At 43.0% G+C, this 20457-nt stretch overlaps 3 protein-coding genes across 4 annotated transcripts in view; 1 reads left to right on the top strand and 2 right to left on the bottom strand.

Annotated features, from left to right (window-relative positions):
* Nucleotides 1–5849, top strand: part of LOC116382175 (transketolase) — a 16522-nt gene extending 10673 nt beyond the window's left edge. Inside the window, exons 7-14 of the mRNA XM_031844985.1 lie at nucleotides 401–597; nucleotides 793–957; nucleotides 1649–1805; nucleotides 2411–2541; nucleotides 2723–2806; nucleotides 2958–3051; nucleotides 3170–3292; nucleotides 5074–5849. Of these exons, the coding sequence (XP_031700845.1) occupies nucleotides 401–597; nucleotides 793–957; nucleotides 1649–1805; nucleotides 2411–2541; nucleotides 2723–2806; nucleotides 2958–3051; nucleotides 3170–3292; nucleotides 5074–5261 (1139 nt within the window). The 3' untranslated portion in view covers nucleotides 5262–5849. The remainder of the gene's footprint in view (nucleotides 1–400; nucleotides 598–792; nucleotides 958–1648; nucleotides 1806–2410; nucleotides 2542–2722; nucleotides 2807–2957; nucleotides 3052–3169; nucleotides 3293–5073) is intronic.
* A 4718-nt stretch (nucleotides 5850–10567) lies between these two features.
* Nucleotides 10568–16787, bottom strand: LOC116382160 (uncharacterized oxidoreductase At1g06690, chloroplastic-like). 2 transcript variants are annotated; one of them, XM_031844960.1, is made up of 8 exons: nucleotides 16686–16787; nucleotides 16380–16530; nucleotides 15815–15915; nucleotides 14016–14096; nucleotides 13325–13472; nucleotides 12343–12422; nucleotides 12150–12243; nucleotides 10568–11611 (listed from the first exon to the last, which is right to left on the bottom strand). In XM_031844960.1, exons 2-8 carry the CDS (start codon nucleotides 16489–16491, stop codon nucleotides 11202–11204), a joined length of 1026 nt encoding a protein of 341 aa, XP_031700820.1. In that variant the 5' UTR covers nucleotides 16492–16530; nucleotides 16686–16787; the 3' UTR covers nucleotides 10568–11201. The 2 variants fall into 2 exon arrangements, with proteins under 2 accessions (XP_031700820.1, XP_031700818.1); XM_031844958.1 differs by having other exon boundaries at nucleotides 16380–16787.
* A 207-nt stretch (nucleotides 16788–16994) lies between these two features.
* nsun5 (NOP2/Sun RNA methyltransferase 5) lies at nucleotides 16995–20382 on the bottom strand. Its single transcript, XM_031844951.1, has 4 exons — nucleotides 19183–20382; nucleotides 18104–18308; nucleotides 17705–17869; nucleotides 16995–17276 (listed from the first exon to the last, which is right to left on the bottom strand). The coding sequence occupies exons 1-4, from the start codon at nucleotides 20105–20107 to the stop codon at nucleotides 17084–17086; spliced, it is 1488 nt and encodes a 495-aa protein (XP_031700811.1). The 5' UTR covers nucleotides 20108–20382; the 3' UTR covers nucleotides 16995–17083.
* Between the last annotated feature and the right edge of the window lie 75 nt (nucleotides 20383–20457).

Genomic DNA, 20457 nt, shown 5'->3' with positions numbered 1-20457 from the left:
GTGTGTGTGTGTGTGTGTGTGTGTGTGTGTGTGTGTGTGTGTGTGTGACCATGTGTGTTAGTGAGAAAGAGAGAGGTGAAAAGAGGAGTATGTCTTTGTATTCATAGGATTTTGTCAGAAATGGTGAGTGTTGTCATAAGCCTGTGGCCTCTTGATTCTAACCTGTGGATCTTTGAAGTAGCCTGTTGGGACCCACTGCAGTGGATGTTTGTTATGAGTGTGACAGCTGGCCATGGTTTATCTAATGCACATGCATAAATGTGGAGGAGATAAGCAGGATATGAGGAGGAATTTGGTTTATAGAGTATATAGAGTTTATAGAGTATGTTGTACTACCGCTACAACAGTAATAGCTGCATTTGTTTGCGCTAGCCTACGTTGTGTTTTGTGTGTTTTTCAGCGGCTGAGGATAAAATGGGCTGGCATGGTAAACCTTTGCCCAAAGACATGGCCGACAGCGTGATCAAGGAGATGCAGAGCCGCGTCGTCAGCTGCAACAAGCGCCTGTATCCTGCTCCGCCCACTGAGGATGCCTCACCTGTCAGCCTCCGTAACGTCCGCATGCCGAGTGCACCCAGCTACAAACCTGGAGAGAAGGTGTGACAAGTGGTGACAGACGAGCTCAGATGTCTTGATTAACCTTAAAATCTCATCATTCGGGTTTTTAATTGTATGTTATATTGGCCTAAACAAATAAATGTGTCTTAACCTTTCAGATAGTACACAACATAGCTTCAGCCAAGCTTGCGTATCTTCTACTGACTAGTTGTCGGTTTGTCTATGTGTTACCAGATTGCTACAAGGAAGGCCTACGGCATGGCTCTGGCCAAGCTGGGCCGTTACAACGACCATGTGGTGGCTCTGGATGGAGACACCAAGAACTCCACCTTCTCTGAGCTCTTTAAGAACGAACACCCCAACCGCTACGTGGAGTGTTACATCGCAGAGCAGAACATGGTGAGAAAGAGACAATAGCCCTCCAGTTACATGGCTGGAGAGGTTTTAAATCATTCAGGCTATTAAAACTTCCATTCAATAAATAAAATAAGGGCATTTGGTTCTTACATTTTGACACTATGAAATACCAGGTTCATTTTATGTCGTAAGTATTAACACAAATATATTGTTTATACTGACACATCACTACTTGAGAGGTATTAATATAAACAACAGCTCTGTAGGACTGTACCTTCAACTACAGGTTAACATCAGCATGCAATGTTGATGCTAAGCAGGTTTAATGTTTTAACATGTCCTCTCTCTTAGTTTAGCATGTTAACATGCATACATTTGCCAATTACAACTAAACAATTAGTACAGCTGATGGGGATGTGATTAGCAACACTTGTGGTATAAAGACCAATTGGCCAAGTTGAAACGCTTTGGTCTCACAATAAAGTCACTTAATACTACAAGTGTTGCTGGAGTTGTGACCTCTTCAGACTTTTTAACTTTTCCATGCACATTGGAAGAAGGCGAAGCGGAGACATTTCAATAAAAACCAAAGTAAAACATCATGGTCAGCTAGACGACAACTCAGGGGATCAACAAAGTCAGCAGCGTTTAGCTTCTTAGACCACGCCAACTTCTGCCTTTTTTTCCCCCTCCTCCTTTCCACTCCTTTCTATCCCTCTCCCCTCTCCTGCAGGTGAGCGTTGCAATGGGTTGTGCCGTGAGGGACCGTAACGTGGTGTTTGCCAGCACTTTTGCTACATTCTTCACCCGGGCCTACGACCAGCTCCGCATGGCCAGCATCTCTGAGAGCAACATCAAACTCTGCGGCTCCCACTGTGGTGTCTCTATTGGTCAGTTCCTGTCTCTCTTTTCACCAATCATGACCTGAAATAATTGACCTTTGACCTTTAAAGCGGTTCATTTTTAAGTCCTTTTACTTCTTCTTTTTCCCCCAAAAACATCGTATCATAGATATACAGTTCATTTATGATAACTGACAAACAGATTTTTTAAATATAAGAATATAAAAATGTATTATATTGAATTCTTTATTTTATCAGATGTTGTTGTTGCTTTAATTTCACTACAACGTGCGTTGAACCGACCCTCAGTATGTTCCTGACCCTAAACCTTTTTTCCCCAAACTTCTCACCTCCCCTGTTATTCTGTCTTCCATCTTCCTCTCCCGGTGTCAGCACTCTTCCTCCTCTCCCTCTCACTGTCACTGTGTCATGGAGGTGATGACAGAGCGGCCTGATTCTCTTTCACCTCTTCCTCCTCCTCCTCCTCCTCCTCCTCCTCCCCTTACTCCTTCACCTCTCCAGGTACATTGCATGCGCACCTTTCCAGACTGAATGCATGCCAGTCCACCAGAATTTATTTTCCAGTCTCCGTTAAACATGAGTCTTGTTGTACCTTACTTGTCTCTTTGATGCTGAGATGTGTGTATCTTTAGGTGAGGACGGGCCCTCTCAGATGGGTCTGGAGGACCTGGCCATGTTTAGGGCCATTCCCACGGCAACCATCTTTTACCCAAGTGATGGTGTCTCCACTGAGAAAGCTGTGGAGCTCGCCGCCAACACAAAGGTACCCATAATCACCATTATAAGAAGTGAAAAAGATTTAAAAATGGACATCCTGAAAAGAAAATGTCTAGGTTTAGAGCAGAATGAAAGCTTCATCATATCGAGATTCATGGGATCCAATCTTCTACAGATTTTGTGTTGAATAACACAGACCCATGTAGATGATTTGTGGTTCGTTTCAGGGTTTGTGTTTCATCCGAACGAGCCGCCCAGAGAACTCCATCATCTACAACTGCAATGAGGACTTCCATGTTGGTCAGGCTAAGGTTTGTAGCAGCGTTTTATATATTCGTCAAACCCTTTCATGCTCTTTGAACTTTTTTTATACCTCATTATCACAAACGACTTATCGGACTAGAGTGTGTGCATGTTTCCATTTGGAGTGCACAAACAAATATGTCTTCACTTCCCACTCAGGTTGTGTATAAAACCAATGACGACCATGTTACTGTGATCGGAGCAGGAGTGACCCTCCACGAGGCTCTGGCGGCTGCTGAACAGCTGAAGAAAGGTATAAAGAAAGACCTAACCAAAGAAACCAACCCATGTCAGCATAACAGTATACGATCTTTATATGAATCATCAGTTGAACTGATGTGCATCCTCCACCTTCCTGTCTCCTCCCTCAGAAAGAATTAATATCCGTGTGATTGACCCGTTCACCATCAAACCCCTGGACTCCAAGACCATCATCGACAACGCCAAGGCCACCAGAGGACGCATCATCACAGTGGAAGACCACTACTATGAAGGTGGGGGGGTTGTGAATGACCGTCCAAAAACAAAACAAATGTAGAGAAATGGCTGAATGATTTTCTTTAGATATTCTTAACGTGATCAAACAAGGTGCATTTCAGCCTACAACATCCAGGGTTCAACTCTGACCTGTAGCCTTCGTCACATGTCCATACCCTCGGTCTCCGATCCATCCAGCCTCTTTCCACCAGTAGATCAAATTAAACATTTAAAAATGATAACTTCAAATTAATTTTAAACCTGATTTGAGAACTACTGGGAAGCCATATTGGTGAGAATTACATTTTTTTGTCCTGCGGTATATTCCTGAAATTATGATTTTATATCTGTTTGATTAATATTGTACCATTGATGGATAAACTATCATAGTAATCTCAATTCCCCAAAAGTTAAATTCTGGTCACAGGACGTTGCAACATAATGTCACATAAACTGACGTTGTGTAATACATTATACGTTGTGACAGGTCTCAATAGATTAGCAATGCAAAGTGCCACTCAACTGCATTCATCTACTGAATCATGTCTAATTTAAAATCAGAACAGTCACATCGTTGTGGATCCCATGGTATGAACAGGAGAGCTTTAACTAGCAGGCATGAGGATTGTTATGCAGCTGCTTGCATGTTTGTGCTCATGAATAAAAATGCCTGGAGCAGCAAAGGACAAAGGACAATCTGCAGATGGATAGGGAAAGTGTGAGGAAGCTGGAGTCTGAGCAAGGGAAGAGAGAGAAGAGCAGCATGAGGAGGGGAGGAAGAGGATGGGGGTATAGGGATTCTGAAGGTGACGGAGAATTTGGGTAAAGGTTGTGGGTTTCATGAGAGAGATGGAAGATACAGAAACGGTGAAATGGATATAAACAGTGGGGGTGGGGGCGAAGGAGGAGGAGCTGGGAGAGCTTGTCAGGGTTTCTTAATTTCAGCTCTGACCTTCGGGCTCACGCTGACCTACATACAGCACCAGCATGACAAAGAGTGTCCAGAATTAGCTTTCTCTCTCTCTCTCTCTGTTTTGTTTTTCTGTTGTCCTACATGTAGCTGCTTTCTCTGCTGGTCGACAATACGTATGTTTTCCATGATAAAGCCTAAAAAAAAAGGAAGATGACACTGTTGTTTGGTCACACACACACACACACACACACACACACACCTTTATTCACATTCATTAGTTCATTACATGCAAGTGAAAATGTCACAGGTGTGCAGTAATTTTAATATGTCCATATTTAACATGTGCGTGTTATACAGACAGGCAGTAGAAACCAAGCAGTATCCAGGGAACAGGGGGATGTGGTGAACAGATGGGTAAATGGCATTTGTCAGTTTTTTCTGTCTGGCTCACACACTGGTTGCCAGCAATTATATCAACCAACGGATGGGAAACATCTAGTACTAAAGGCCATGTAAGAACATGTAATAATGACTCTCTTTTTGTCATTTCTCAGCTTTCATGTTCACTCAGTCAGAAATGTTTGAATGACAGTTTGGAGTGAGAAGTAAAAAAGAAATGTGTGAGAGAGAGAGAGAAGGGGAAGATAGAAGGAGAGGGATAGTCTTAAGGGGGTATAAGTGAGGAGTGAGAAAGTGGAGGGAGGGTGTTGGCCATCCTGTCAGTCCACATCACATCGCTGCAGAGCTCAATCACCTGTGAAGGTGCGAGAGATTTTAATATGACAGAGGAACAAATAAAAGACTTGAAGTGAGAAACTGTCTGTGATTTGAGTGAATTGACCCTTTACTCGATAGTCCTGACTGCTGTATATTCTGATTCCTCAGGTGGTCTAGGCGAGGCGGTGTGCTCTGCGGTAGTGAACGAGACTGGCTTCACTGTTCACCGCCTGGCAGTTTCCCAGGTGCCCCGCAGCGGCAAGCCCCAAGAGCTACTCCGAATCTTCGGCATCGACCGCGATGCCATCACTCAAGCGGTCCGTAAAGTGCTCACCAGCTCCGCCAATGCCAAGTAAGAACGTTGCAGCAGCAGCGGCAACAAATATGGCAAATATGGACTCTGTGGTTAACTGGTGATCACCATGGAGACAACAAACAAGTAACCCAACACAAAAGGAGGGAAAGCACTTCTGGCCCACTCACGCTCTCCTCCTCGTAAAACTATCTAAAGCATTCGTTTGAGAAATAAAAAAAAAAACATAACCCAGCTTTTCTCTTAAACTGTCATTGATGTGGTTTTGCCCCATTAGTTTGTGTAAACGCACCCTTCCCTTCACAAGCTCACATCCACACCGCCACCCTCTAACCTCGTCCTACCTCCCAAAGAAAGCTCTGGTGCTGCTGTAGTGTTTCAGTAAAAAGCAGTGAACGTGGTTTGGAGTAAAAGTGAAGTCTTTTTTATATTTTCTGTGGATCCCCTCTCACTTCATCGGCCCAGCATTTCGTACGTCTGCACCCGGTTCGACTCTTTAAATCCCACCCCACTAGATCCAGCAGGGTGTGGAGAAACTCTGGTATGGTCTGTTTGAGCACTGACTGTAACCTTGTTGACCCCGACTTGGATGCGACTGCTTCACACCAATAAAGGGAAGGTTTCTTCACAATGTCTGTGTCCGAGGTCTTTCTTGTAGGTTGCGGTTGCATGATACACAGGTCAATTTTTACAGTGAAACAAAAATGTACAAAACCTGCTTTCTTTACTTTAGACAATACTATACTACCTCTTTTTTACATTTGTATGACTTACAAAACTATGGGATTTTTTATATTTTATGGTATGTTTATGACTATACAGTGACATTCTATACTATGCATCTTTTGGCATTTTATAGAAATGATATACAATAATCTTTTTATGATGTTATTTATGACTTTTTATCATATTTGATTAATGTCTTGCAGCTGCTGCAGACGGAGTTTGACCCGTCTGTTGTTTGCTGTTCAGCTTTTCTTCGCCGGCAGGTCAGAATGACTCATGATCTGCTGTAGCTGCAACTTTTAAATAAGCTGTCTGACTGACCTGTTTATATATATTACCCTTTTTTTTTACTATACTGGATTAAAATGTATACAGGACAACACAAATATGTAGTAAAACTTGATGTGTCAATCACTCTGAACCCCAGAACAACTGTATTATTATAAATACTATATTTCAAAATATCACTCCTATAAGCAAAGCTCTTGTCACAGGGTTTATTTGCAGGGAAAACACAAGGGGAAAACAGTCAGGGAACAGCGGGGAAATCCAAGGAGGGCGAGGGTGGAATCCAGGCAGGATGAGGCAGAGCAGGCAGACTGGGGAACCAGGAGGATGAACCAAACTGCAGGAACAGGAAGACAGGGTCAATGCAATGAAAAGACACTTGGGGAAAAAAAACTCTGAAATACTTTCAAACGGAGCGACCGAGAACGAACGAACTATCACGTTAAGTTGTAACAAAAACCAAGAAGAGTGGATGAAGAACCGGGGTAGGAAGCCGGGAGGAGATCGGGTCGGAGCACACACACACAGGACAAGCACGGGGCACGGACTGGACATGACAGCTCTCTTACAAGGTTTTACTGTACTTTACTCTAAGTAAAACAATTTGATATTCAAGGAGGGATTTGGTAATCCTAAAATCATCATGGTGGCACCAAACATCCTGAGCCAAATTATGAAAAGTGGTAGCAGTCAAAGTCTATTCTAAATCCAAAGTTACAGGTCAGATATGCTACTGGTTTACACGACAGGAGTTTGGTGCCAGTATCTTACCACAGCATCCTACATCGGACACACCGGAAGCCTGAAGTGAGCTCTGAGGCAGACTGGCACACAGACTTCCTGCCCCCTGGTAGCATTGAAGACTGGTCGACCTTATTTACACAATGCTGACGGCAGCCTGTGGCTTGCCCCACACAGCGATAACCTACCATGCAGGGCTTAAGAGCGCGACTGTGTCTTCCCCACAGTTCAACGCCAACCGTCAGCATTGGCTAAGAGAAGCCAGGGCTACTACCAGGGAGCCCCTCAGGAAGCCTGACCACAGTCAAATAAAATACAAATTTACTGTAAATTATGAGCAGTGGTTTTGCCGTGGCCTACCTCAGAGCCTCAGAGCTGTCCAGCTGTCCTCTGTGGAGTGTGTGAAGATACTGAGGTTAATTTGCACAAGACCTGGCTTCATACATAAGACACGTCAACATTCTAACACATTCACGTTCCATCCAGCATTCTATTCTATTCTATTCTGTTCTATTCTCAAGGGCAGATAATGTCTCCTTTTATGAATTCACTATTTGCTAGTCCAGCATTCACCGTGTTTTCCATGGCACAGTTTTCACAAAACTCCACACACTCTACCACACACTCTACCCATTAGCAGTAATGACATAACACTGTATATTGCAAAGAAAGCCTACAAGTAGGCTAAATCCGCAAATTATCCTTTTAACATTGTTAAGCTGTCTATGTTTGCAAATTCATATTCAAATGCTAATATATTGCATCCCGTCCACTGTATAGTAACTATAGCCACATTTCACCTGCACCTTGAGTTTGGGAATTAGTCAGTTGATGAATTTAAGACCTTAAAACTGTTTTGAACTGAATTATTTGGTGGATAATAGTTATTAACTTCTTTGTGTCTTTTATACACATAGTATGACCTATGATCTTTTTGCAATACTGTACATTGACTTTTTCATGTCTTCTTATGACTTTTCTCGACATACTATACTATAACCTGTTCATGACTTACTGTATAACCCCGGACCGGTTTCATATAAGACAATATTTTCACGGACCGACCTTCAAGGTGTGGCGGAAAAACACGAGGAAATAAAATGATATGATCAGCATGAAAACAAATATAAAATGCATAAATAAATACAACTCACAGTAACGCTGAATCAGTGGGAACCCTGAGCTTGTTTCTCTGCAACGACACAGTCCCATCTGGGGGTAACGGGAGACAATGACACCCGAAGGCTGTTCCTGATTGTCCAGTCTACTCCTTAATTTGTTTTGATTGCCGTCACTGCAGAACATCCCGCTTCACAGAGAGGATGTTAGAAATAGAAGCAGGGTTTTCAGTGCTTTAGTGGCGATCTCAGGATATTCAGCCTTGATTTTAATGCAAAACACCAGCAGAGTTGTTGTCTCAAACATACTTTTTAGGCCACCGTCATTTACAACCTCCAGCAGCTGATCTTCCTGTGTGGCCACATATTCTACAGAGCGGGTTTGGCGCGTCAGAATTACTCCTGATGTTTAATCAGACTCCTGATATTGTAAATGATAAATGAAGCTTTCATTTTCTTGGAAGTTGTAGCTCTTCTTCTGTCTCCTTCGTGGGCCTTTTCCCCCTTTGCAAAGAAGCTCTCCAAAAGTTATTTACTCATTTTCGCTAGTTTGCCGGCTTAATTTTTGAGGTAATGTATCACGTGACCGAGACAAGCGTCTTGACATTGACATTATTGACATAATGATAACACCTGTCCAGACAGGATTATCAAACAGTCAATTTGCCTGATTGCTCTAGATCTTCCACCATTTTTAGACCTGGAAAACTCCTAAATAAAATAATTGCTTTAAATAATTATAGTTTTGAATGAACTGCTTTAAACTAAGAATTATTTGTCTTTTGAATATAATGCAGGTTTCCCTTTCAGGAGCAGCAATCCTGAAGACTTGTCTAACCATCTCTGTCCAATCTATAGGGACAGTCAGTCAGCAGAAAATAAGTTGGTCCTTTAGGCTGTAATGTCCTCTTATCTATCTAAGCATGCACAGTTCTGTATAAAGATCTCAGCCACACCTTATTGCTGCCCATGTCTTGGTTAAGTTTAGGTCAAAGTGCCGTTGTGACTGGTTGAAGTCTGTTAAGCCCACATCCACCATGTGGTGTGCATATTAAATGTGTCTTTAATAATTAAAAAGCCTATTGAAAGATTCACGCATACTGCAGCATGTCAGATCCACAAAGAAATGGAAGTAAAGAGGTCTGCTGATGTATACATTTTTATGAAATATAGAAAGAAAATCCACTGGCTCTGCACACAAGAGTTCATCAAAGGTAAGAAATTGTTTTAGGGTGTTTCGAAATGCATGTAAATCAAAGCTGCTGCAGCAATGTACTGTATATAACTACAATAAGACCCCCTTCAGTCTTGTAACTAACAGTGTTGTCTTACTCAACTCCAAAGTCTTCGGTACAGGGTGCTGACTGAACTTCAGCTTGTAAAAAGGACTACAGGAGATTGAACGTGATATCTGGGACCTTTGACCTCGTTCATATAGCGTAGCTGGAGTCCATCTGGTCTTTGAGGTGAACAGTGTGTGTCAGCTGTGAGTGTGTGTAATGGAGAAAAGTGAAATGGACTGACAGATTGTGAGTGCATGTACTGCATGTGTGTTTACTGTTCAGACACTTTAGATGCTGGGAGTGCAGACGGGCTGGGCGTCTCTGTCCTGATGGCCGTCGAAGCATCTGTCAATCTGTCGTATGGATTGTTCTCCACTAATGCACAAACCAACACACACACACACACACACACACACTCGATAGTACATATGAACACATGGAGCAGCTCACACACCTCCTGTCAAACATAATTTCTGCTATTTCAGCACCTTCCAAGAGCACATACGGTACATGCAAACAAAAATAAAAGCTATATATTAAAACATGCTTTCAGCACGTGAATTAATGACTTACATGACACACTAATTATATACTCACCCATTGAAACCACAATAACATCGACACAATCCCTCACCATTTCTGATGCAGCACGTGCTTCTATCCTAAAAGAAAATGTATACGATATGAGCCGAACATTTCTGAATTATCTGTGTGCATGGGATGTGTGTGTGTGTGTGTGTGTGTGTGAGAGTGTCGCTTTCTTGTCATCTGTATGTTCCGTCAGTGCTGCCGGGTTCCCCACTTTATTCCGCTTCACTGAGCCCCCGCCCTCCCGGATGCACACACACTAACGGTCTACCACATGGCCAGTTTCTCAGACACAAAGGAATAATATTGTACAGCACATTGTCTCATTATATATCTTCAAGGGTCAATACCACACCAATACTGCGAGAATACAGAAGTGAATATCATTTCTGAAGCTCAAAGCATTGGAAAAGTAAAAACTCAGCAGCAACATCTCTTTCCTGGAACAAGGTCAGATGTAGTCAGGATAATTCAAAGACCTCAGTGACAACAGTTTTCTTCGGTAGCTGTGTTTGGCTAGAGTTTAGTGAGAAAATATTTTTTCTGATTTCAGTTAAATTATCTTAAAATAAATAAAAGTTAGATAAACAGCAAATGTGATGAGAAACGTTTTATTTACCTATGCAACACACTCCAAGGTGATTTGGATTCAACTCATACATTTAATTCAACTCAAAACAGAAAAGAAAACTCCCAATGCCATATCTTTTTATTTACACAATATTGATTTCAATCACAGCGTGAACGATTAAAATAATTTAAAAAAAAACTTACTAGACACTTAAATGTAAACAGTAATCACTGTGTGTTTGTGCATATCAGTGCAACTATATTCAAGCCTGAATGAGAAGCTTCTCTCCCACATTAAAAAGCACTTAAACACATTGAACACTTTTCTCTTACAGCACATGCTTACACTGTTTAATGGCATCAATTATTCAGTGGGTAAAATACACTTTGTATGAGGCACATATCTTCAGAGGTTGTATAAAAGTAAAAGGAACGGGCAAGTTAAAACTTATAGTTCCCCACTTCCTGAATGCGCTTTCTAATGTAATGTAAATAATGTGGAACAAAACAGCAGCTTCGGTCTTTGTGCTCAGAAACTGATATGAATCAACATCAATAGAAGTGGCCAAATGGAGAATTGAACAGATTTTCATCAGTATATGTATTTTATGCTTTTTCTACTTATAGGGCTGTTCTGTGTGAGATGCCCCCCCCCCTCTCCCTAACCCTTTAGCTCCTGTACTCATCCCCACAGTCCCCGATAAGTGCCACGAGGTCCCTGGAGCGTCGCGTCACTGCAGTGATGGCGACATGATCTTCCACTGTCAACTTCAAGTCAGGGCTGCAGCTACGCAGACTGTCACCGATGTGTTGCCCCGCCCCTGCGACGCCTAGCCGACAGCCGACAATGACCCCCCCCACTGCAGGGCGGTCCAGCACGTAACGCGTCGCCACGCTGGCCACTGAGCAGTCGTGTCTCTTAGCAGCTGTCTCCAAGGCGACAAGGAGGTCCTGGAAGAGGCTCCAGCCACCCCAAGAGTTGATCATGTTCTTGTACTTAGAGAGGGAGGCGGTGTAGAGCTCCGCCCTGGAAGTAGGCTCCGCCTTCCCCAGATAACGCTCTGAGAGTAGACCGCCAGCTAAGAGAGGACAGTGATGGAGGAAGAGGAGTGGAGTGAGGGATGGAGGAGAGAGAGGCAGACGGAGGAGTTAAAAAGGAGTCAGGGGGGATGAATACAGGATGGAGGGAAAGGAGAGGTGGGAGGAGGAGGCGGCAGGAATAAAGGGATGGAGGAAACGAAAAGATGAGACGGAGAAGGGTGGAGAAGAGGAAGCGAGAGAATGTGGAGAGAAAAGAGAAGACGGGAGGGCAATGCGGAGACCATTGAGGTCAGGAGGAGGATGGGATGCAGAGACGGAGGGAGAGGAAGGAGTAGCGATGATAGAGGGGGAGGGAAGAGGACAGAGGATGTGTCGTCACATCGACTGACTCCATTTTAGAAACCCACCATTTTACATCACAATGGTAAATGTACTTCTTACCTCATTTAACATCAAGGAAACCTTCATCTTTGTAATTGCTCTACTGGAGTGATATTCATGTATCCAAGTAAATGAAAATGATGAAAACATGAATATATGATGACTGGATTTAAAGTTTAATGTGTTGTATCTCACCCAGAGTGCCGTACGTGAGGAGCTGAATGTTGTTAGCCAGACAGAACTTCTCCATCTTGGCTACAGGTCGCTGGTCAATCAAAGAGTACTGAACCTGCATAACAAACACATTGCAAACATGATTAATAGATGCACTGAAGGAGAGGGTCTCGTGGAGTATTGTACTAGCATGCAGGTGCGTGGTGCCAGGTACCTGGTTGCTTGAGATGCGGATACCTCTGCTGGTGATCTCCTCCAGCCTCTGAGTGTCAAAGTTAGTGAGGCCGAGTTCTCCTGAGGGAAACAAAAAGGAAGAAACAGGTTGAGGTCTCTTAAAAATAAAAATAACATGAAGGAACAAGAAACAGATTCACATTCCTGTTTTTGACACACTACTGTTCTGCCTCCAGAGAATATGTGTCAATCCTTATAGGTGTGTGAGATCAGCATGAGAGTCTGACTTTCTTTTCATTTTCAGTCTGCTGAAAAGTCTGTTCATATTGTGATTCAAGTTAAAATGATCCAACAATGAAATACTGCTCCAAATTAGTTTTTAACATAATCAAATAATATGTTTGGTTTGATCCTTTTGTTATGATTTGATCATAGATGAACAATAACCTTCTATGTATATATGTATATAAAGTAAACATAATTAGAAAATAAAATGATTGTAAAGAAATAAAAAGCACAAAATATATCAAACTCGCTAATGCAAATAAGATAAATTATTCATTTTAAGTTGGACTTGAAGGTTCATTTTCAACCTTAAAAATAGCAACTTGATGAAAGTTCTTAACACAAGGTCCACCAGGTTTTTTTCTGAAGCTTTCAGCGCCACCTCATGGCCTTCCTCATCAGATGGGAGTTGCTGTAGTTGAAAAATGTGGACACCCCAAGTAAGAGGACCTTGTGTTAAGATTAATAACGACTCAAACAGCTAAGGAAGCCCTTGAGATGCAGTTGAAAGCTCTGACAAATAAGCTTTACTCAAGGTCCACTTACTAGCCTTTTCCAGAGAACCATTTCCAGGTCAAGATTGAACAAATATAAAGAAAATGCAGCCTATAAAACAATAATATATTACAATTACTGTTAAACCTGTGATATCAGCCTGCTAATATATCAGTCAGATTCTAGTGTTTTTGTTTATTCTGTTTATCTGTAGACGTTTGCAATATGTATTGTGTTCGTACGTATGAGTCCCTCCTGCTGCATGTCGGAGAGGTGTCCCAGTGCGTCCAGGTATCTTTTGTCTTTATAGTCCCACCAGTGGAACTGAACACAGTCCAGACTGTCAACCTGCATACGGCTCATGGAGCGTTGCAGGGCCTTCTCCACCACCTGCACGCACGCACACACACACACACACACACACACACACACACACACACACACACACCTCAGCCCCTATTTCTACTTTCAACAGTAAAATAATAAAGACACATACACCGTCACAAATGTATCAGCTATAAGTGAATATTAACCGATACATTACCAAGCTCTAATACCGGTGAATCTCACAACCTAAATCATTTAACATAAAAATAAACATGAGTTGCTTATGTTTGTTTACTGTTGATTTACTAGCATATTGTAGGTACAAATAACATTAAACCATAAATAAAAATCGGATTACTTTTCAAGTTATTTGTTTTTAAAATCATAAAACGAAGGCTACAGAGGGAATCCTTTAAAAAGGACTCAACACCAACACATTTCCTGGGAATTTTCTATGCAGCCTTAAGTAGGCCAGTAAGGTGATGTCCTGCTTCTTTATAACAGACACACAGTGCTCTCTAGTGGATAGAGCTACTCTCTCTGTAAAACACGGCAGACTGAGTGCAGGTGTCACTCTTGTCTCAACACATTTGTCAAACGGCTCACCTTGCGGTTCATTGGTTCTGGTCTCGGCACGTATTTGGTCAGACTCTGCAGAGCTGGGATGTCGTTCCCAGATGATTTGCACTAAGAAAAGATCAAACAAAGAGTCGTAACAATTAGAATTACAAACTACAAATATTTGAATTGAGCTATGTCTTCTTTCTGTATCTTGCACTTATATATTATAATCTTACCATGCTAAATATCTTGCAAATTATGAAATACTGCACAGTAGCTTCTATTTAAACCATATTGCACTGCTAAACACATTTATCATTTAAAAAGATAGAAGTGTCTGTTGACTAGTTAAATCAAAAAGTGTCAAAAAGCCTGGAAAGCACATGTAATGAGGTCAAATGTGTGAGAGAGAAAAAGCTGGTTGGAGGAGAAAAAAGCTCTCTGCACATTATTCCAGGTGAACGGCTGAGACCACAGCCAGCACCATTAAACTGTCACAGCACATCAGCCACAAGAACTCTGATCTGAGCCACACCGGGACCTGTCTGTGTGTGTGTGTGTGTGTGTGTGTGTGTGTGTGTGTGTGTGTGTGTGTGTGTGTGTGTGTGTGTGTGTGCGCGCGAGAGAGCATTTCTTAATGTGTGTGTATTGAGGATCTGCAGCTCTGTGGAGAACACCGACACTAACAGTTGGATTGACGAATCAATAAACTGGCACGACTGAGCTCACAGGGATTATACAGTATGAATGACAACTGTGTCCATCACACTTAGCTCAATACAACTATGTTCAATAATACAGTTTCATCTGAATGCTGTCAGTTTACTTTGCCGCTGTAGCTCAATGACGGAAAATGTAAAAGCATTAACCATTTATAACTAGCTTAGCTTTATTCCCAAACATATTCCTGGGAATGCAGTCACAGGTTTTTATAAGCAAAATACATTGTTTCTTTTTCCTCGAGCAGACTGTTTTCTTTTTGAGAATCTGTGTCTTTGGAACTGTTGATGTTTCTTGCTTCCTTTCTGTCTCTTTCTTGTCAATGACACACACACACACACACACACACACACACACACACACCTCTGAGGAGCAAACTTCAATCTGCAGCAGAACAACAGCTCCCTCTTGTGTTTTAAAGGTTATTATTAATCTATGATGAATTCGTAACAAAATTTAAAGGATCACGCCCAAACTTTTATTTGATTATGTTAAAACCAAATTTGGACCAGTATTTTGTTATTGGACCATTTTAATTTGAATAACAATATGAGAACAGGCAAAATAAAAAAAGAAGTCAGCCAAGATGGAGCTTCACCGCGTCTCACTGTGTGTGTGTGTGTGTGTGTGTGTGTGTGTGTGTGAACACTGATGTCTCTACAGACAATTACAGTTATCAATTAAACTTCATAAACTACCGTCTCCAGAACTATCTCCAGCATCATGTCATGCAAACGGGTCAAAGATGAGCAGGCCAGTTGAACCTTAACATACATGTGAGTTTATCTATTAGGTTTTAGAAGGAATGCTTTTTCAACCCATAGAAGAGGACTTTAAAACATCAAATATGGTCAAATCTTTACAGGGACATGTGTTGCATGGCATGACATCCACATCAATGGCTTGACAGTTTGTATCAGTTATTATTCATTAAAAGGGAGAAAATATGGTGTTCAATAGCTCCCACCGTACAATGAGATATATTTTTAAATATTGATAAAGAAACTGAATAACATGATTCAAAGTACATCTGATTATTATTGCATTATTCTGCTCATCTTTGCCACATTATAGCCCCATATATTAATGTCATGTATTGAATAGGAGGGTGTGTGTGTGCGTACCTGGCTGTTGAACCGTCCAAATATTTCCTCTGCAGGCCCATAAATGTCCGCCATGTCAAATGTGGTCAGACCAGCGTCTACGTAGGCCTGCATCGCCTCCACTGGAGAGATGAGAGGGACACATTTTTAGATTAAATGTATCATTAATATGTGTGTTATTATATTCACAATCATAATTAGGCTATGGAATAGTTAGAAAGAGACTAGTTGAGAAATCCTAATTTTGCACAATTAACATGTGTAACTTACTTAAAGTGTCTGTTTGAACACAAGGAACTGTTGCAGAAACATGGCACTAGTGTAACAAGCCTTTCCACAGCCAGACTGGAGTGCTGTCTATTAGATTAAATGTATGACCTTCCTGGGATTTTGCATTTGCTTTTCTAAGCCAACACACCCATGTTTGACAAAGTTATAATATCGAATTTTTTTAAAGCCTCCATGATGTCTTTATCAAATCATACATTGAATCTACTACAGGACACGTCTTCTGCTAGTGATCGTTTCCACAGATTTCCCAAAACACCCAGATGTTTTCATTTTCTCCACAGACATGATCGTTCACCTGCTTTAGCATCGTCCACCGCTCCGTGCGCTCCGGACACCTGCCACATTCCGTTCAGCACGCGGCAGATCTCCAGACCTCCGGACAGTCTCACTCTGGGAACCGGGGGCATCCTGCTGTCAGTGCCGGGGAAGAAGCTGCTGGAAGAGGCCTGCGGTTTGAAATCACACACGATTTATGCCTTTCTTCCACAAAGGCAAAAACATATTTGCGCGTTAGATCGTTGCGGGTCGACTTCATGCATTAACCGCTCTAAAACTGCAGGATATTAACATCAGATCAGATACATCAATACAAGTTACTGACTTTATGTCAAGACGAACCACCGCCAGGAGAGAAATAAACTACAAGTCACAACAACGTCCTGCAGTTACAAAACGTGTTTTGCGTAAATGAGTTACAAAAGCCACGAGCGTTTCCACCAATCACTGACTCTGTTTAGCCGGAAATAAACTTCTTCTTCTTCGGCAGGTTTGCTGCTGCTTTCCTGCCCTCTACTGGAAATAAACGGTCACTTCTGTGGAGAAACACCTGAAGCTGTTTCTGAAAGAAGACCTCTCTGCAGGGCAGCAATAATGAAACAAGGAGACGGGATACAGTAAAAAATAATCTTTACTTTTCCTTTACATCACATTAATAAAGCCCCGTACACAAAGCATGCCTTCCAGACAACATGCTGTAGCAGTCCCATGTTACATTTCTCATCACTCCACTGTTGCTGCCTTCTTCTTCTTCGTCCTCTTCCTCCTCTTCTTCTTGCCAGGTGTAGCGTCAGCCTGTTCTGCTGCTGCTGCTGTCGGGGTGTCCTCCGTCTCTGAAGCTTCAGACTCTTCTTCTGAGGCGGCTGGTCTCTTCTCGCAGGTGGACAGGCTGAGTGGTGCCGCAGCCTCCGGCTTGCTGTGACAGAGCAGACGGCTAAAGTCAATTTCAGAACGAAATAGTTGCTCATCTGTACCAACAGCTGCTCTAAAACGTGTCAAATTCCATGTAGTTTGTGCTCATAAAGTCAACTGAAAGTGAAAAGCATGAGTCTACAGAGTCTGATTTGATATAATTGTAGATTTCACAAAAATTACACCACAGACCTGCAAGATTCTAGTTCAAGCTCAATATTTTAACAAAATCAAAGTTGAATGTGACTGAATGCACAAAATACGTAGTCTAGATTGTTTCCATTTTACAATTTACAGGCAATAAAACAGCATTATAATTGACAGATGTGACATTTTCCCTTGGAATTACAAATTCTGAGCAACTATGGCTTAATCACTGTATTACAATAGGATTTTACACTTCATTACTTTACATGGCAGCCGGGTAGTTACCTTATCTGAACCGCTGGCTCTGGCCTCTTATTCCCAGCCTCACTGTGCTTCTCCAGCAGAGCCACAAAGAAGCCGTGTGTGCGAGTCTTGGTGGTGCTGGCGCGAAGACACTGAGTGAGTGGCTCCAGGCCACGCTCTGGCCACTGAGCCAGCAGTGGAACCAACCTGGAGGAGAAAATATGAAATGTATTCAGGGAACAGTAAAATCCAGAACAGAATTTAAAATCTTTCTTCTCACCTACAAAGCCCTAAATGTTCAGGGACCATCATATCTAGCTCATAGCACCCTATTGCCCCACTAGAGCACTGTGCCCCCAGAATGCAGGGTCACTTGTGGTATTTGGCTTCTTCTTCTTCTTCTCGGTTTGTTTTGAGTGAGTGAAAGTGGACTGCTCCTACCTGAAGCCCGGGTTCTGCTGCAGACAGGCCGTGACGACGTCCTCGTTCTCCTGGCTGTGGATGGAGCAGGTGGAGTAGACCAGGCGCTTCAGACGAGGGAACTTGAGGCCGTGGTTCAGGCACCGCAGCTGGAAGGAGGCCAAGGAGGCCAGACGAGCCTGAACCTCGTCAGCAGAAGACGCATCGTCCCGGAGACACACCATACCTGGACCCCACACACAGATCATACATCATGAATTACATTTAAATCTAATTTGTTTGTGTACAGGTACACTAGTATTGCATGTAAACTACATACTGGTTAAAGAAACGCATGCAAATCCTAAATTATATACGAGTTGGACAAAATTAGATCACTACAAACAACCAATATGATGATGCTTAGTATTATTATTATTATTATATTATTTTACGTAGAAGTGAGAGCCTGACAAAAAGGATGACTTGTCCTCGCTCTTCTGTGAAATGTCCCCTGTGACTTATAAATTGTCATATCGGACATTATTCAATTCTTAATACTGATGCAACAATGTGCATGCAGGATGTTACTGTTGCAGCTGCTCGCGGTAGAGCCCATTCATCTACTTCATATGGTCAGTTACTGTTATCCAGTAGTTCCCCACCTTCAGGTCAGTTCCCTCTAAAATGTCCCAAGATACATTTGACAAGTCATGAGATGATTAATGGGAGAGGAAAGACAATAAAACAGTTTTCATTTTTTTTTTTTTTTTTTTTTCAAAAGTGACAAAAGGCCTGGAAAGAATGTGTAATGAGGGTCAAATGTGTGAGAGAAATTTTACTTTAGTAATATTCTTGTGTATATCTACTTGGTTACTTTCCACCACTGGCAATAACATGTAATTTGGTTGGTGGTGCTGCTTTGCTGCCCGATTGCTCGAGGGATATTGCGATTGCATATAATTGTACGATGTATGAATCATGCGACTGTAAAACCATAGCCACATGATTCATAGGCTCGCTGGGACCTCAAAGCCTCTGGGGTAAACCTGTAAAGACAGCAGACGGGTGATCAGAAACCTGGATCACACACACACAGAAATAACCCTTTGTTACTCTACCTGATCCGCTGCAGGATGGATCCAGCAGGACGTACTCAACGTCTTTAAACTGCGGGCTGTCAGGGTCCACCTTCAGGAAGTCCTGGTTGGCCAGCTGCTGGCAGGTGACCCCAGCTCGGAGCAGGAGAGTCGCCATGGTGGCCAGACGCTTGGCATCCAAATCAAAGGCAAACAGCCTGCCCTTGTTCTTCATGATGGCAGCCAGGTGGCTGGTTTTGTTGCCAGGGGCAGCGCAGGCATCGATGAGATGGCTGCCAGGTGGGGGGTTGAGGAGGAAAGCGGGGAGGCAGCTGGCTTTGTCCTGCAGGATGATGTGGCCAGCCTTGTACAGGAAGTGGTCATGGAAGTCAGTTTTAGGAGAGAAGGCCAGCACCTCCGGCAGATGCAGGTCCAGCATAAAGTCTTTCCTCTTCATGGTTAAGTCCTCCAGACTGGAGGCCTGTCCCATGTAGGAGAAGCCATCCCTCTTCAGGTAGTCCACAGCGTCCTCCACGGTGGTCTTCAGGGTGTTCACGCGCGCATACCTGGGCAGCTGGATCCCGACAACCCTCTGGACGCTGACCGGGAGCAGGTCCCCATTCTTGCTGACGTTCTGCTTCACCTTCATGCGGGCCAGCGCCGCCTGCAGTCGGGAGCGATGCTTCATCATCATGGTCTTCCAGGAGCCGCCGCACTTCAGCCCCCGGCCGATCAACAGGTCGTACACCAGCACTTTGGCCAGGTGTATCTTCAGCTTGGTCTGTTTGAGCAGCTTGGTGGACTCGATGATCTCCTCCAGGATGGAGGAAAACTTCTCGGTCTCACAAACCAGAGCGAACAGCTGCTTGATGTTTGCAAATTTGCTGTCGTAAACCAGAGTTTTCAAAGCGCCCTGCTTCATCTCGGCTTTCTCCAGGACCTCAGCAGCTTTGATGTACAGAGCCATGGCGAAAACGTACGAGCTTACCAGCTAGCTGCCGAGAGAAACGACTCCACTATTTCGCTAGTTTATGGGCTACTTGGTGGTGTTTCCCTCTTGACAACAGTCCGGACACGTCCCTCGTCCCGCCGGGGCTTTCCTCTTCTCTGAGCGGCAACAAGCAGCTTTGTTTCCCTCATTCACGTTTCAGAAAAGCAGCTTCGTTATTTCGTTCCCACCATGCACATGGCGGAGGAAGACGCGTGACTCCGGAAGTACTAGCAGACGCACTGTTTTCGTCTGACGTAGCAGGTCTGTCCAGCCAATCACGGAGCAACTGGCTGAACATAGAACACTTATGTATTTTAACTATGATT

The sequence above is a fragment of the Anarrhichthys ocellatus genome, unplaced genomic scaffold (genome assembly GCF_004355925.1).
Source record: "Anarrhichthys ocellatus isolate YVR2014 unplaced genomic scaffold, GSC_Weel_1.0 scaffold5, whole genome shotgun sequence".
Classification (NCBI taxonomy): domain Eukaryota; kingdom Metazoa; phylum Chordata; class Actinopteri; order Perciformes; family Anarhichadidae; genus Anarrhichthys; species Anarrhichthys ocellatus.
This window is presented reverse-complemented; position numbering and strand designations above follow the sequence as displayed.

Excerpts from the sequence above, each read along its gene's own strand:
- LOC116382160 (XM_031844958.1), bottom strand. The coding sequence starts at position 16,491 with ATGCCCCCGGTTCCCAGAGTGAGACTGTCCGGAGGTCTGGAGATCTGC. Across the intron at positions 15,916-16,379 it reads GGTGGACGATGCTAAAGCAG|TGGAGGCGATGCAGGCCTAC; the intron begins GTGAACGATCAT and ends TCATCTCTCCAG. Across the intron at positions 12,423-13,324 it reads GCAGCAGGAGGGACTCATAC|GAGAACTCGGCCTCACTAAC; the intron begins GTACGAACACAA and ends TGTTTCCCTCAG.
- nsun5 (XM_031844951.1), bottom strand. The coding sequence starts at position 20,107 with ATGGCTCTGTACATCAAAGCTGCTGAGGTCCTGGAGAAAGCCGAGATG. Across the intron at positions 17,870-18,103 it reads CAGCAGAACCCGGGCTTCAG|GTTGGTTCCACTGCTGGCTC; the intron begins GTAGGAGCAGTC and ends TTTCTCCTCCAG. Across the intron at positions 17,277-17,704 it reads GAGCCAGCGGTTCAGATAAG|CAAGCCGGAGGCTGCGGCAC; the intron begins GTAACTACCCGG and ends GCTCTGTCACAG.